The sequence below is a fragment of the Aphis gossypii genome, chromosome 3 (genome assembly GCF_020184175.1).
Source record: "Aphis gossypii isolate Hap1 chromosome 3, ASM2018417v2, whole genome shotgun sequence".
Taxonomy (NCBI): domain Eukaryota; kingdom Metazoa; phylum Arthropoda; class Insecta; order Hemiptera; family Aphididae; genus Aphis; species Aphis gossypii.
Window position 1 is genome coordinate 47,093,312 of NC_065532.1, and position 16,151 is coordinate 47,109,462.

Genomic DNA, 16,151 nt, shown 5'->3' on the forward strand with positions numbered 1-16,151 from the left:
CGCCGCCGCCGCCGCCGCGGTGTCGTTCACTCGCTCGAATTCGGTCGGGTGCGTGCGCGTACGCGAGTCACCCGCGTCGAGAGAGACGTCACGTCGACGACGACAACGACGGCCGCCTCTGCGCAACGCGAGCGAAACGTTGTACGCAGTACACACGTCGAGTACAGTGCACGCACAGCGTGTCGGCGTTACAGTTACGACGGGCGAGCGGGGTATACGTACGCGGCGCACACACGGGGAATCGTATATGGTACGCGTCGCGATTATTATTATTATTATTATTATTGTTGTTGTTTCTGCGTTTTGCGCTGGCGCGCTCGTTACACGCATTGACGGCGGACCGCGAGCGCCCGACGGCCATCGCGTTGGCAACACCGGTCCCCGCCGACCTTGGACCGCCAGTTCCCCGGACGCCTGGTCACACTGCCTGGCGTTACGTCGATAAAGAACCGAAATTTTTTTGATAAAATTGTTTGCGAAAATTTACTCTTTTTGTGCGTTTCGCGGCAAACCGTTGACGGAAAATCGCTTAAAACCGACGGCCCGACGAATTTCAACCGTTCCCGACGTCCGACGCAATTTTTTACCGATTTCGCAACGGCGGTGACAGCCCGGCTCAACTATCGATAGTTGAGCGCTCCGAACAATCGTTGACCCGACTGCCGATGGCTGCCCCCGTTCCCCGTATGTCTATCACGTCCCGTGAGTGCTTTATTTACATCTAGTTTTGTTGTCGAAAAATATATTTCCAGTGTCCGAATTCGTTGTTAATCCGTCGCGTTTACCGCATCGAACCGTCGTAGATCGTCGGCGTACCGCGCAACGTGTCCAGGATCGCTTTCAGACGGGCCGCCGAGGTCCACAGCGACGGCGCTTATCGGCCGCAAACATCGGCTCGGATCACGTCAATCTCGGACACGGTGAGTACACGGTCAGCGGCCGCGGCAGCCTACTTTTTAACAATCTCGTCGACGGCCCGTGTTTACATTGCGTACCGAAATTTTTTTTTTTCCCTCGACCCCACCGCAACGGCGGTCTATCTACCGCCGCCGCCGGCTTTTCCGGCTCGTTTTTGACGTTTTCCGTCGTATTTTTACACGGCCCGACCGTTTTTCGCGGTCCCCACTGGTATTTATCACCTTTGCGTGTCACCCCCGAAATCAATTATCAATAACTAAACCGTACCCCTTTGGTTCCCAGACCCCAGTAATCGGTCCCCTTTACTCGATTAGCCAGTATTTATGCTGTTCCTACCGTTCAATCGCCTTAAAACCATAATTTCTCACTGATTTTCGACGTTTTTTTTCATTTTTCCACTATCACTCCATTCTGATAATGTCCATTGTCCCTGTGTTTCTTTGATTTTTGTATATTTTAGATATTTTTAACGTCTTCTCGTTTAAACGATTTTCACTTTAATTTTACCTTTGAAATTCGTTGATTTTCTGTCTTTATTACAAAAGTTAGACTGGAGCTTACAATTTCTTAATGATACTGAAATGCTACAATTTACTTTTATATTCAAAACATTTAGTATTTATACTATTTCCCAAGTATGAGAAATAGTATACTGAAATTAATTCTGATAGTAAATCAACTAAAATGTATTTCGCAAATGATAATAGATCTATGGTTTATCTATTTTCAACAAGTAATTTACAACAAGATGATTGAATGTGTTGGGTATAGAGAACATTTTGATTAGGTAATAATAAATATACATACTGAGTTATATGTTAATGTAAACAATAATAATAACAATGTATGTTCACGCACATTGGTTTTTGTGTATGCTTTCATTTTTGATCACTACTTTGTTTACAACGAGTAATGGGAGACAGCTTGGCATGACATACCTATTTAGTATTTTTTTTTTATTTTAAGTTTAGTGAATTTTATTTATCTTAATAATATAAATTATTATTTTGTAGGTTATACCTAATAATAAATTTTTATGATTTACAAATATTTGGTTGTACTTACATTTGTAGTGTTAGTAGGTACATAATTTTTCAAAAATATTTTAGGATTTTAATTATTAATGGTTTTTAATGTGACACATTGACTTTTATAGTCATAACTCGTTACCTATTAGTTGTAAAATTAAAAATATAATCAAATAATATTCTTAATAAAGTTAATTTTACTTTTTTTTTATTAACTATTGTAAATCACTATTAAAATGAATATTAATACCTTATATTTAACTTAAATAAAAACAATTTAACTTCATTAAAAATTATTGTAAGGCAATTTTTAACTGTCTTAATGTAGATTAACCCTCATATTATTTATTTTATAAACTAATTTAGATTGATAACCAAACTATAGGTACCTACTTATTACATGCATTTTTATATTGATATTCTTAGTGGAATATTATTTGCTTTATAAATAATAATACCTCTAATGTTGGTTAAAAAATATTATACAATCCAAAATACAATAATTTAGATACTTAAAATGTATTAGGTATATAAAAAAATTGAACATTTGTACACATATTATATTATAGGTTGGTTAGTTACATTATTTTTATATTTTAACTGTTCTTATTTTATACAAAATAATTGTACAATTATGTCATGTGAATATTAGTTAATTTTTGTCACCCGTCTAAATTTATTAAAAAAATATGTCTATAGATACCTATTACTACCAATTTTATTGTCAAATGTGATCATTTATGTCTTTTAGTATTTAAACAAATTATTTAAAAATTTTAATCAACAATAACTTCATTAAATACGTAATTTTTATTTGAGTTTTGACTATTTAGATATCTAACAATAGATTCTATTTGCTTTAGAAATTTAAGATTTTTCTCAAAATAGTTTTTTTAGTATTTTATAGGTATTTTCTGTTATTTAAATAAATATGTACTTATTTTAAGTATAAAACTCCTATATAAAATGTATCAAATGAAATATCATGATATACAATTTTTTCAGTTGATTTATTTAAAAATAATTATTTACATAAACTTATAATACACTATATACTATATAGGTATTTCACTATTTTGTTCGTTTTAAATACCTATTTAATAATATTATTAATTAAATCAATTACTATTTTTAGGTCGGTTCTGCTTATGGCTGCACATGTTACACATACAACTCATGTTATGACTTGAATTTACTACCCAGCTTCAAATATTATTTATTGTAAGTACTTAACCTAGGATTTTTGTACCTATAATGTTTGAAAAAATTATTTGTAATAAAAAAGATTTCTTATTAACAATGTGAGCAAGATAATTATAAATTAATATATATTATATAATATAATATATTTCTTCAAATTTCCATTTCAGAATATCTATGATCACAAATCGGCAATCACCATTTTTTAAAATAGCTTAAAATACTATATACATATGAACAATATACATAATATACTCTGGTTCTCAATTAAAGTTAACAGTGTCTCTACCAAAATATAGGTACCATAGTTGATGTCTCCCTGTTTTACATACCAATGATGTTGGTGGCTGTCAATATCAGTCCGTGTGTACAGTAGGTATAAGTAACTTTTCTTGTGGCCAGAGTATATAAATCTATATTTAGGAATTTATAACTTTTGATAGGTTTAAAATTATTAATTATTGTTTTAAATTAGGCAGTACTAATAAATCATAATTATGTACTCTGTGTAATGTTGTAAAGAAAATATTTTTGAAAGTTGCTTATTTTCTTATTTTAATGCATATAATTTATGACTAGTATGTAAAATACGTTTAATTGTTTAGCATATTTATAAAGATCTCTGGGTTGTTTAAATCATAAAATCCTAGGAAATTTAATAAAAAAATATTTAAGCCTATTAATAAACATTAATAATTATTTTAAACTTAAATTCTAATAAAAAAATAAATCTTTCCAAATATTTTTAAATATATCTTTTTTTTATAAATTTAGTAATATTGATTTAAAAGTCTAAAATTCAGATGATATTTAATTATATTTTACTTGAATAAAAATATTTTTTCATTATTTATCATAAAATTTAATTTAAGGTAAAAGTGCAAGACACTTGTAAAATTATTGTCATAATAATAAAATATTCAGATATAGCTATTGTACTGTTACTTATTGTTTATGATAAATACTTCTTGATTTTATTAGGTTAGGTTAATATTAAGCTATAATTCAGAGATTTTAAATCGGGGTTGCTGCGAACTTAATTTAGGGTTCCGCAAAATTATTTGAAATATATTTTTTATTATATTATTTATGCGATAATAATAATAATATATAATAATAAAAATATATGTATATAGTTAATTTTCAATGTAAAAATTTGTTTTATAAAATATAACGTGTGTATACACTATATACCTACATTTTAGGTACTACTTTTTTTTTATACTTATGCACTGCTAAATAAAACCAAAGTAGTCGATAAGGTGCCACTGGAATTTTAGTAAATGACTAAGGGTGAGTTAGGTTGGGAATTTCTGCTACCTATAATTTTTATTTTGTTAATTTTTGTATTGTAAACAAACAACTAACATTTCTACTTAATAAATATAAGATATATTAATTATTAATTGAATGTATTTATTTTAGGTTGAACCATTTATCAGTCATAAGGGATTTCAAACATGCAAGAATCAAACTGAAAATAGACAACTACAAATGAAATCTTTAATTGTCAGCCTCCGACATAGCATAAAATGGCCAATATTACTGTATAGTAATATATCACATACTGCTTAATTATGTGACTTAACTATGTTTAACTATTTTGTTTCTCAATTTGAGTTTTTAAAAATTTGACATATGTAAAATAGGTTTAGGTCATTGTGCAATTTTTTAATATGTGATTATTGATACTAGTAACTTTTTACTAGGTCTTAATTGTTTTGAATTTTAAAACTTAATATGTCAGATCTATTGGTGGATAGCCCTCCGAACAAGAGGCCAAAGTTGGAAGATCCATTTCAAGGGTCTTCTGACTCGTCTGGTGTCTATTCTAGTAATGAGATGTTTGATCTCGAGAATGATCTTCCCGATGAGCTTATTAGTGCAACGCCTTGGAATCAGCAACCTGATATCAAGCCAAATCTTGGTCCTCAAGTACCTTTGCAAAATGGTATGATTGTTCAGCAAAATAATCCTCAACAACTTCAGCAACCAATTCAACCACGATTAGTAGTTGGTCCACATCAATTAGCCCATCATTTTATGGGTTCTACTAAACATCTTGTGTCTGGGGCTGGAATGTCTATGAATAATAAACCAATAAATCCAAATATGCCTTCACCAAATGTTTTGGTTGGTAAAACTGGAGAACCAATGGTTGTAAATATGGGAAATGCAGGCATTAATTCCAATCAATTACAAAACAGTATTACTGGAATAAATGTGGCAAATGTGAATATTATGATGGGAAATAATTTGGTTAATAATTCGATGCACAATCCTCATCATGGGATTCCTCAGCAACAACAACAACAACAAAATGGTCCTATGATGGGAAGAAACATAGCAATGCATCATCCACAGCAAATTCGCAACCAGACTCCTCATCAACTTCATAATTTGCCAATCAATACTCATAGGTTACAAGCTCCAATGGGTGCAATGAGCCCTGTGAATAATTTTAATGCATACAACCAAAATAATCAACAAATTAATGTTGTCCAACAACAACCAATTGGTATTGTAAGACAACAAGTACCGAGATTTAATGCTAACACTAATGGAATGTTAGTGGATGCTCCGGTTCCTCCCCAGTCTCAAGCAAATGTACGTCTTGGACCACAGCAAGTTAATATGGTCAATCAAAATGTGGTTGTACCACCTCAGGGCGTTCCCCCTGATCGTAGTCAAGCAAATCCAGAAAAAAGAAAAATGATAACCCAACAGCTTGTGTTATTATTACATGCACATCAATGTCAGAGACGAGATAATCAACAAGCTAATGGTGAAGTGAGACAGTGTCGTTTGCAACATTGTAATACAATGAAAGGGGTTCTAGCTCATATGACAAATTGCTTAGCTGGACGTAATTGTAATGTAGCCCACTGTTCATCATCTAGACAAATAATATCACATTGGAAACAATGTACTAGACCAGATTGTCCCATTTGTCAACCATTGAAAGCATCAAATAATCGCAATGCCTTGGCAAATAACACTACTCAAAATACTACTGGAATGAACGATATGAATTGTTATAATACTGTTAATAATCAAGTAAACCAAGTACAGGGAGTCCCTAACAATGTTGGTATACGAACGGCTTTGCAATCTCAAATGCCACATCCTCCTAATAATAATGTGCTGACACCTAATCAAAACACTCGAGTATTAGTTACACATTCACAACCTCAGGCAACAACTCCAATGAGTGCAGCAGATCCTAGTACGAGTTCTGTAAATGAAATGTTGCAGTCTGCTCCGAACACAACTGTACCAGTTCCGTCTAGCATTCAACAATCTGCGACAAATATACCTAATTCTTTCATAATGACGACTAGTACTGACACAATGACTACTCAGATGAACAATCAAGCACAACCAAGTCAATCAATGCCAGGAAATCATATTGAAAGTAAAGAATGGCATGAATCTATTACACCTGAATTACGAAATCATTTAGTGCATAAACTAGTACAAGCAATTTTTCCAACATATGATCCTAAAGCAATGCTTGATAAACGTATGAATAATTTAGTGGCTTATGCTAGAAAAGTTGAAGGGGATATGTACAATGTTGCTAACTCTAGGTCAGAATATTATCATAGGTTAGCCCAAACATTTTATAAAATACAGAAAGAGTTAGAAGAAAAAATGCAAAAGCGAAAAGAACAACAACAAATGCAACAGCAGCAAATGGGGGGGACTCAGCCACCGACTAATAATATTAATGCACAATGTTTCCCAACTGCTTCTACACAAGGATTGCCTACTCAACAGCAACCACCACAACCACAGCAGCAACAACCTTTACATCATACTTCAATTCAACCTAACCAGCAAAATTTGCCACAACAAGTGGTAACAACATCTGGTATAATGAAAACACAAATGTCAGACAGGGTGCATTTTCCAATTACTTCGCCTGTACCTGGACCAAGTCCAAATACAAATTTACCCCAAACTACTTTTGGTTTGACCCAGCCACCTGCCCAAAGTCCAATCAACACTAGTCAGTTCCCAACTAACTCGCCTATGATGCCAAACATATCTCAAGGTTCGTTTGTTCAACCTCAATTTCCAAATCAATCAATGAATCAAATACCACAACAAATACATTTACAACAACAAGCGCAACAGCAACAACAACAGGCTCAACAGCAACAACAAGTACCACAACAACAAGTGCAACAACAGCAAGTTCCACAACAAGTACAAGTTCAACAACAACAACAACACTTAAACAATCAAATGTTACAACCTAATAGACTTAATTCAATGAATATGGAAAAAATGGTTAATGGACCTAGTTTGATAGCCAATAACACTGTACCATCAACTACAAGTGTACCATCCATGGTGCCCAACAGTATGGGTAAAGGATATCCTAGATCAGAACCCTCATCAATTAGTCATTCAAGTCAGATGAATGCTATTGCTTCTGCTTTAGCACAAGATGACTCTCCTAAGGATAATAAAGGAGAAGTAAAAGATGAGTATGATGATAGTAATGATGGAAAAGGTGCATACGGAAAAGGTAAAATGAATTCTGAAACACCCTCCGTATCTGTAAAAACTGAGATTAAACAAGAACGTGATGATAATGCTTCAAATTTAAATAAAATGGAAGTTAAAATTAAAGATGAACCTATGAGTCCTAAACCTAACATCACTACAGACATTAAACCATTTGAACCAACTACGTCAGACAGTAAAACAGCCATAAAGAAATGTATATTTAGGCCTGACGAACTTAGACAAGCATTAATGCCTACTCTTGAAAAATTATATAAACAAGAACCCGAATCAGATCCATTTAAACAGCCTGTTGATCCTCAAGCACTTAATATACCCGATTACTTTATTATCATAAAAAAACCAATGGATTTATCAACTATTCGAGAAAAACTGAATACAGGTCAATTTACTGACCCTTGGAGTTATGTTGATGATGTTTGGTTAATGTTTGAAAATGCTTGGCATTATAACAAAAAGTCTACAAAAGTATATAAATCTTGTACAAAACTTTCCGAAGTTTTTGAACAAGAAATTTACCCTGTTATGAGAAGTCTAGGTTACTGTTGTGGTCGTAAGTACACATTCAATCCACAAGTACTTTGTTGCTTTGGAAAACAACTGTGTACTATTCCAAGAGATGCCAAATATTTCAGTTTTGAAAATAGATATATTTATTGTGTTAAATGTTTTAATGATATACCTGGTGATGCTGTAACATTAGGCGAAGACCCTACACAAGCACAACAAGTAATTAAAAAAGAACAATTTATAGAAATGAAAAATGATCATCTTGAATTAGAACCATTTATAATGTGTACTCATTGTGGAAGAAAACTCCATCAAATATGTGTGCTCCACAATGAGAATATTAATCCACAAGGATATGTTTGTGATAACTGTTTGAAGAAGCGGGGTGAAAAACGAAAAGATAATAAATTCAATGCTAAAAAATTAGCTATTACAAAATTAGGTACGTACATTGAAACAAGAGTAAACAATTTCCTTAAGAAAAAAGAAGCAGGTGCTGGTGAAGTTGCTATACGTGTTGTGTCTAGTTCAGATAAAATAGTTGAAGTGAAACCTGGAATGCGAAGTCGTTTTGTTGAAAGTGGAGAAATGATAGGTGAATTTCCTTATAGAGCTAAAGCGCTTTATGCATTTGAAGAAATTGATGGAACTGATGTTTGCTTCTTTGGTATGCATGTCCAAGAATATGGATCTGAATCTCCATCACCAAACACAAGAAGAGTTTATATTGCATATTTAGATTCTGTCAACTTCTTCAGACCCAAACAGTACAGAACATATGTTTACCATGAAATATTATTGGGTTATCTTGATTATGTAAAACAATTAGGATATACTATGGCTCACATCTGGGCATGCCCTCCATCTGAAGGCGATGATTACATATTTCATTGTCATCCACCTGAACAAAAAATACCAAAACCAAAACGATTACAAGAATGGTATAAGAAAATGTTAGATAAAGGTATTATTGAACGTATAATTCTAGATTATAAAGATATTTTAAAGCAAGCTATTGAAGACAAATTAAGTTCAGCCGCAGAATTACCCTACTTCGAAGGTGATTTTTGGCCAAATGCTTTAGAAGATAGTATTAAAGAACTTGACCAAGAAGAAGAACAGAAACGAAAATTAGCTGAGGCTGAAGAATCTGTCGAAATGTGTGTAAGTGATGAAGTTGAAATTGGGGCTGATGGAAAGAAAAAAGGTCTGCAAAAAGCCAAAAAATCAAACAAATCTAAGTCTAGCCAGAGAAAAAGCAGTTCAAAGAAAACAATGTTACCTCAAACTAGCAGTGATCTTTCTGCTAAAATTTTTGATAACATGGATAAACATAAAGAAGTATTTTTTGTAATTAGATTGCATAGTGTACAATCTGCTGCTGCATTAGGAGCTATACAAGACCCCGATCCTTTAATCAGTTGCGATTTAATGGACGGTAGAGATGCATTTTTAACTATGGCTCGAGAAAAGCACTATGAATTTTCATCACTTAGGAGAGCTAAGTTTTCTTCAATGGCAATGTTGTATGAGCTCCATAATCAAGGACAAGATAAATTTGTTTACACGTGTAACAGTTGTAAGTCACATGTGGAAACCAGATACCACTGCACTGTTTGTGATGACTTTGACTTATGTATCACTTGTTACGAAAAAGAAAAACATCCACATACTATGGAGAAACTGGGTCTTGATTTGGATGATGGATCATCTCCTGGTGACCAAAAACAAGCAGATCCTCAAGAAGCTAGAAAATTGTCCATCCGTCGGTGTATATTGTCACTTGTGCATGCTTGCCAATGTAGAGATGCAAATTGTCGTTTGGCAAGTTGTCAACGTATGAAAAGAGTGGTTCAACATGTTAAATTATGTAAAGTTAAATCTAATGGCAACTGTCCGATTTGTAAGCAATATATTGCGCTTTGCTTCCATCATGCTAAGTATTGTACGGAAGCCAAGTGTCCAGTTTTGTTCTGTCCAAATATGAAACACAAGATCAAACAGCAACAACTACAACAAAGACTGCAACAAGCACAATTATTACGAAGACGTATGGCTATTATGAATACTGGTACTTTAGGTACGGAAAATACTGCTCCTGTTGTAGCTACACAACATATGTCTAATCAACCTAAAATGATACCTCACAAAGGACCAGTTATGGTCCCAGGGAAACAAACACCACCTGCAAATGTATTACAAGTGGTTAAGCAAGTACAAGAAGAAGCAGCACGTCAACATGATAATGTGGGATATGGAAAAGGTGGCCCTCAACAACAGATGCAACGACCACATAATATGCAGATTGCCCCTCCTGTTCCACAACAAGTCAATCAATGGGTTACCGAACCTAATTATAATCAAATGATGATGCAGCAACAGCAGCAGCAGCAACAACAACAACAACAAGTTCAACAACAACAACAGCAGCAGCAACAACAACAAGTTCAACAACAGCAGCAACAAGTTCAACAACAACAGCAACAAGTTCAACAGCAGCAACAAAGGCAAATGAACATACAACCTCAACAACAACAAATGATACTCAATAACCAACAAAATCCAATGCTTCAACAGCAACAAGTTATGGCTGCTAGGCCGCAAGGTTACCAACAAAATCCTAATCAAGTACCTAATCAATCATTACAACAGTTATTAAATGCATTGCGCACCAACACTGACAGTCCACCTGAACAGCAGCAACGACTAAGAGAGATTCTTAGGAGCAATCCACAGCTGTTGGCCCAATTCATCAGGAATCAACGACAAAGGCAAATGTTCCAACAACAGCAACAACAACAGGGTGGTGCCATTGCTCCTCCAATGTATCCTCAGCAGATGCAAGGGCAACCACAGCCAGGACCACAGGGTCCTAACCAGCCTCAATCAAATATGCAAAACCGAATGCACTTATAAAGTGAACATTTTTGAGCTTATTTAATTTATTGGTATTGTTTCTGTTTCTGTTGTGTACATTTATGAATGTAAATATGGCAGCTTAAAGTACAAAATAATAATTTTGTATAGGAATTTGAACGGCCGTGTTGACTTATATATATGACTTGTGTACATTTGTTTTGCTATTCGTTGTTGTTATTTAGTTAGAGAAATGTAATTAAGGATGTCCTCCTTAACATTAACTATAAGAAAATCATTTATAATTTCCTACTTTAGTAAAATAATATTTGTTGATTTTTCCTTCTGTACAGGAATAATAATAATATTAATGTGTAATATTTTATTTACAATTTTTTACTCCTAGACATTCTGTTATTATATTATTATAATTATTATTATTATTATCATTATTATTATTATTATTATTATTATTATTATTATTATATAGAAATATTATTTTTAAGGGATATATTATATAATTTATAAAATGGGGAGTTGACAACTAGAAGGTCTTATCCAACTTATTTATTCAATTTTTTTTATACACATAATAATTTAATCCTTAACAGCTTTTTATAAGATAGCCGTGTAAGGCTTCTTGTTTGTCCTTAGTCTTTAAATAATGTAACTTAAGTTTTTTTTATTATATTATATAATGTAAGTTATACATTTAAAGACATTGAGGGACATTTGTGTCCAATTAAAAATTATAAATATATAGGTATATATTTATTTATGTACGAAATGTGTCTGCTTTAGTCAGACTGCATATAATGTTTATTAATTTAGAATCAATACTGTAATAAATAAATGTAAGAAATTGATATAAATATGTTATACATAGTTGCATAAAAATGAAAAGAAAAACATATACATATATTATTGACTTTTGTAAATAAATTGAAACCATAAAGTAAGACAATTATTATACAAATTGATTTTAACTTTTATTGTTTTCATTTCACTTACTATCCTCTAAACTTATATCATGACATTTTTAATGTCCACTTTTAACAAGTGCTGATGACTGTTGAACGATTTAAGTATCAGTGTCCAGTGGACATGTTTTTGGTCTTTTTGAAAATTTAACCAATTAATCACACGAATAACCTAACCTAACCCTATGTGGCTAGGTATGAACGGTATGGTATAAGATGAATGAAAAATTAAAATATCGTTTCAATAAACTATAATATTATTATTATATTATAATATTTGTTATGTGGTAATAAGTATTCATGTGAAACAATAACAAAGTGACTGTACTCTACTCGCCGAGGGTGCTAAACTTTAAATAAATAAACAAATAATGTGCCGGTCGAAAAATAATATCAATTTTTCACCGTGACATTGTATACCGTATACGCACCCTCCTACAACATAATTTAATTTGAGTCTTAGGTTATATTTTATTTTGTATCTTCTATTCTTGATATTAGTAAAACGTAATCTCGCGAATAATGTTTTATTCGTTACGCAGTTTACCGATTAATTGATTTTAATAATTTATTCTGAATGACTTTTAAACATAATAAAATTACGTCGCAAAACAAAGAGTTTTGATGATCAGAATCGGATCTGATGGTGAACTTTTCCCACAACAGAGACACACTACACAGATACAAGACTTCTATTTTTTTTTATTTTTCAACATATTTGTTGTGCATACTTATAATTAATAAAAATTAATACTTATATAATTAATATTTAAAAATGTAAGTAAAAACCAGAGAACTAGCTCTATTATAGTAGTACTGTTGAATGTCAGAATGTACTTTTCTATCATTGATTAGTAGACCGGATATGTTAATTTTTAATTTAATGACTATGTCTATATGTACGAAAAAAATGATTTGTAAGTGAAGTTAGAGTAGTTAAACCGTCTACATTTATTTAAAAAAAAATTTTTTGCCCAAAGTTTTATCCCCTAAAATTAATTAGTTTAATTACAATATTAAAACAAAATAACTAAAATCATGCGGTTTTTTGTTGCTTAAATATCCAAGTCTGTCAAATTTTGAAAGAAATAAGTGTCCATAAATAAAATAATAAGTATATACAATTTTAATAGATTTAATGGTGGTGAAAAAAATAAAAATAAAATCTTAGAATAATGTTTCAACTTATTTAACTGAGCACACAATTTTTTATCAACTTTTATAGAAAAAAAGAAAAATACAAATAAAATGAGACGATTTCTAGTATCTGCCTAGTTATATTATGGCTCTATATATAAAATAATGAAGAGGCTAAAATATTTGAAAATTATACTATTTCTAGAAAATGTTAATAACAATTTGGTAAACATTCATGGCTTTCCACTCCAGTTATTTTCAAACTACAACGCATAGTAAGATCAATTTCTTTGAAAACTAGTTCTTAATTTGTTTTTCACAATAATTTTGAAAAATATTAAGAAATTTTTACTTTTAACACTTAACTAAGTACCAACTACTACATTTCATATAGAAAATGTATTGAAGTTAAATGTTGAAGTACTATTACTGCTCAAAAACGCGATGACTGATGACAGATATAAAAATCATTATTATAAAATTGAATTATAAATATATGGTATGTAGATATTTTTAATTGAATAGAACCTCAATTATACAAAATGTTAACATTATTTATTGAACTTTTTCAGTTTATTTTTCACAATTTCCTTAAAACAAACTTAATGAAATATTATTACTCGAATAAATTATGATAAATATATACGTTATGCGTTATTATAGCAATAAAAATATCTGAAATTTAAGGTACTTGTTTGTTAACGCCCCGCCAGTACGCCGCATAAAATTTATCTCCCCGCCACTCTTGTTTGTTATCGCTCCGCCATATAGTGTGCCGTTATTCTACCTACAATTATCGTATTTAGCTCGTGGTGGATGATCTATTTTGGGAAATGGAAAAACTATTGTACATTTTATATTAAACCATATTAGTACGCTGCTGGCTTTCGTTATTTTATTAAACTTTAACTTCGTTTGAAACCAATTCGAAAAATTTATTTTTTCTTTTTTTCTTTTATTTATTTTCTTTTATATTATAAAATGAATTTTAATGAATTACTTACAGTTGTTTTTAACAATGATACTGCAATTACATTTTTACAAAAAAATAATATAATTAAAACTAGTGAAATATGTGAAAATGGCCATATAATGTTTATCAAGGGGTCGCGATGGCGTTGTCAGAAAAGAAGTTGCCGGAAGGAAAAGGGTTTAAGAGTTAACAATTGGTTAACTGGTTCTAGACTACCAATACATACAATTGTCCATTTCATATATTACTGGGCTCGAGAAATGTCTTCAGTAACTTTTTGTAAACATGAGCTAAAGATGGGACAAAATGCTGTGGTTGATTGGAGTAACTATCTACGTGAAGTATGTATATGGAAGTTAGAAAATGACCAAAATAAAGAAATTGGTGGTCCCGGTCTTATCGTCGAAATAGATGAAAGTTTATTTGTGCGCCGGAAAAATAATGCTGGACGTATTCTACCTCAGCAATGGATTTTCGGTGGAATATGTCGGGAAACCAATGCATGTTTTATAATAAGTGTACCTGATCGATCGGAAAAAACATTGTTACCTATAATCAAAAAATATATAAGACCAGGCTCAGTAATATTTTCAGATTGTTGGAAAGCGTATAATAATTTGCAGCAAGCGGGATTCCAACATAATACTGTAAACCACACATATAATTTTGTTGATCCAGACACAGGGGCACACACCCAAAATATCGAGAGGTTGTGGGGTTCTGCTAAATGGGGAAATAAAAAGCGTCGTGGAACAAACAGAAATTTTTTGGAATCATATTTAGCAGAATTTATGTGGAGAACACGTCTCGGAAAACAAGACGCATTTGAAACCATTTTAAAAGATATATCCGAGTTCTGGCCTCCACTATAATTATAATTATATTATTTATTTACTAATCCATTTATACATATTTTTTTAAATTTATAAACATATTTATTCATTTATTTTTAAATTTTTTACTATTAATAATACATACATTACATATTTTATATTTATTTATTATTTTGTTTATTTTATTTATTTTATTTAATTGGCGGGGCGATAACAAACAAGAGTGGCGGGGCGATAAATTTTATGCGGCGCACTGGAGGGGCGTTAACAAACAAGTACCAGATAGTTATTAAAAATGTGTACACCTATCTTCAAATAATCAAACTATGACGTACTTGACGAAAAATTAATGCCCAATAATCATAAATGTATTACTAATAATTAGTAATAACTAATAAATAATGAAATTGTCTAAAAACAACAAATTACAGCTATAACTTAATAACAAATATTAAATTAAATTTGGTAATTATTAGTAATACATTTATGATTATTGGGCATTAATTTTTCGTCAAGTACGTCATAGTTTGATTATTTGAAGATAGGTGTACACATTTTTAATAACTATCTATACCCTAATATAATATGTGAATTTAATGCAAGTATGTAATTATTATACGTTCTAAACTGTTTGTATTTTTAGATTAACGATCATGTTATTATAATATTTCTTCTTTGTAATTCATTCTTATTAAACTTAATTCAACATAATGTACGTTATACGTATAACATATTTTAGTAATATACCGTACTTTGAACAATCATACTTACAATATGGTGTTACTGTTAAACAATATTAAATTATATTCAACAGAAATAAAAAAGGCGGGAGACAAAGAGGCATCAAAAAATGGTATATTGAATGAAATCATTACACGAAAAAGCGTGCATGGAATAGGAGAAAAAATAGAAGATGAATTGCAAAGGTCAGAGAAAGAATAACATACGCCATTTCTGCAGACGTACCAAGATCCAATTACCAGCTTAGCTGTAAACATATTGTAGGTACACCCATGATCCATACAACTATAATAATATGAGTATAATAGAACATACTCATACGTATTTTACGTATTTACAAATAGGATAATCTTGCAAATAATTAGATTTGAACACCTTGCAGGGTCCCTGTAATTTGTCTAATGTATTCACATCTTAAAGGTTTTTGTACATAAAATGT

The 16,151-nt window shown here is 31.7% G+C and overlaps 1 protein-coding gene across 1 annotated transcript; it reads left to right on the forward strand.

Moving 5' to 3' along the window:
- The first annotated feature begins 137 nt into the window (after positions 1-137).
- LOC114120908 (histone acetyltransferase p300-like) lies at positions 138-12,035 on the forward strand. The gene is made up of 3 exons (XM_027982999.2): positions 138-920; positions 3,082-3,167; positions 4,572-12,035. Exon 3 carries the CDS (start codon positions 4,887-4,889, stop codon positions 11,106-11,108), a length of 6,222 nt encoding a protein of 2,073 aa, XP_027838800.2. The 5' UTR covers positions 138-920; positions 3,082-3,167; positions 4,572-4,886; the 3' UTR covers positions 11,109-12,035.
- Positions 12,036-16,151: the final 4,116 nt, after the last annotated feature.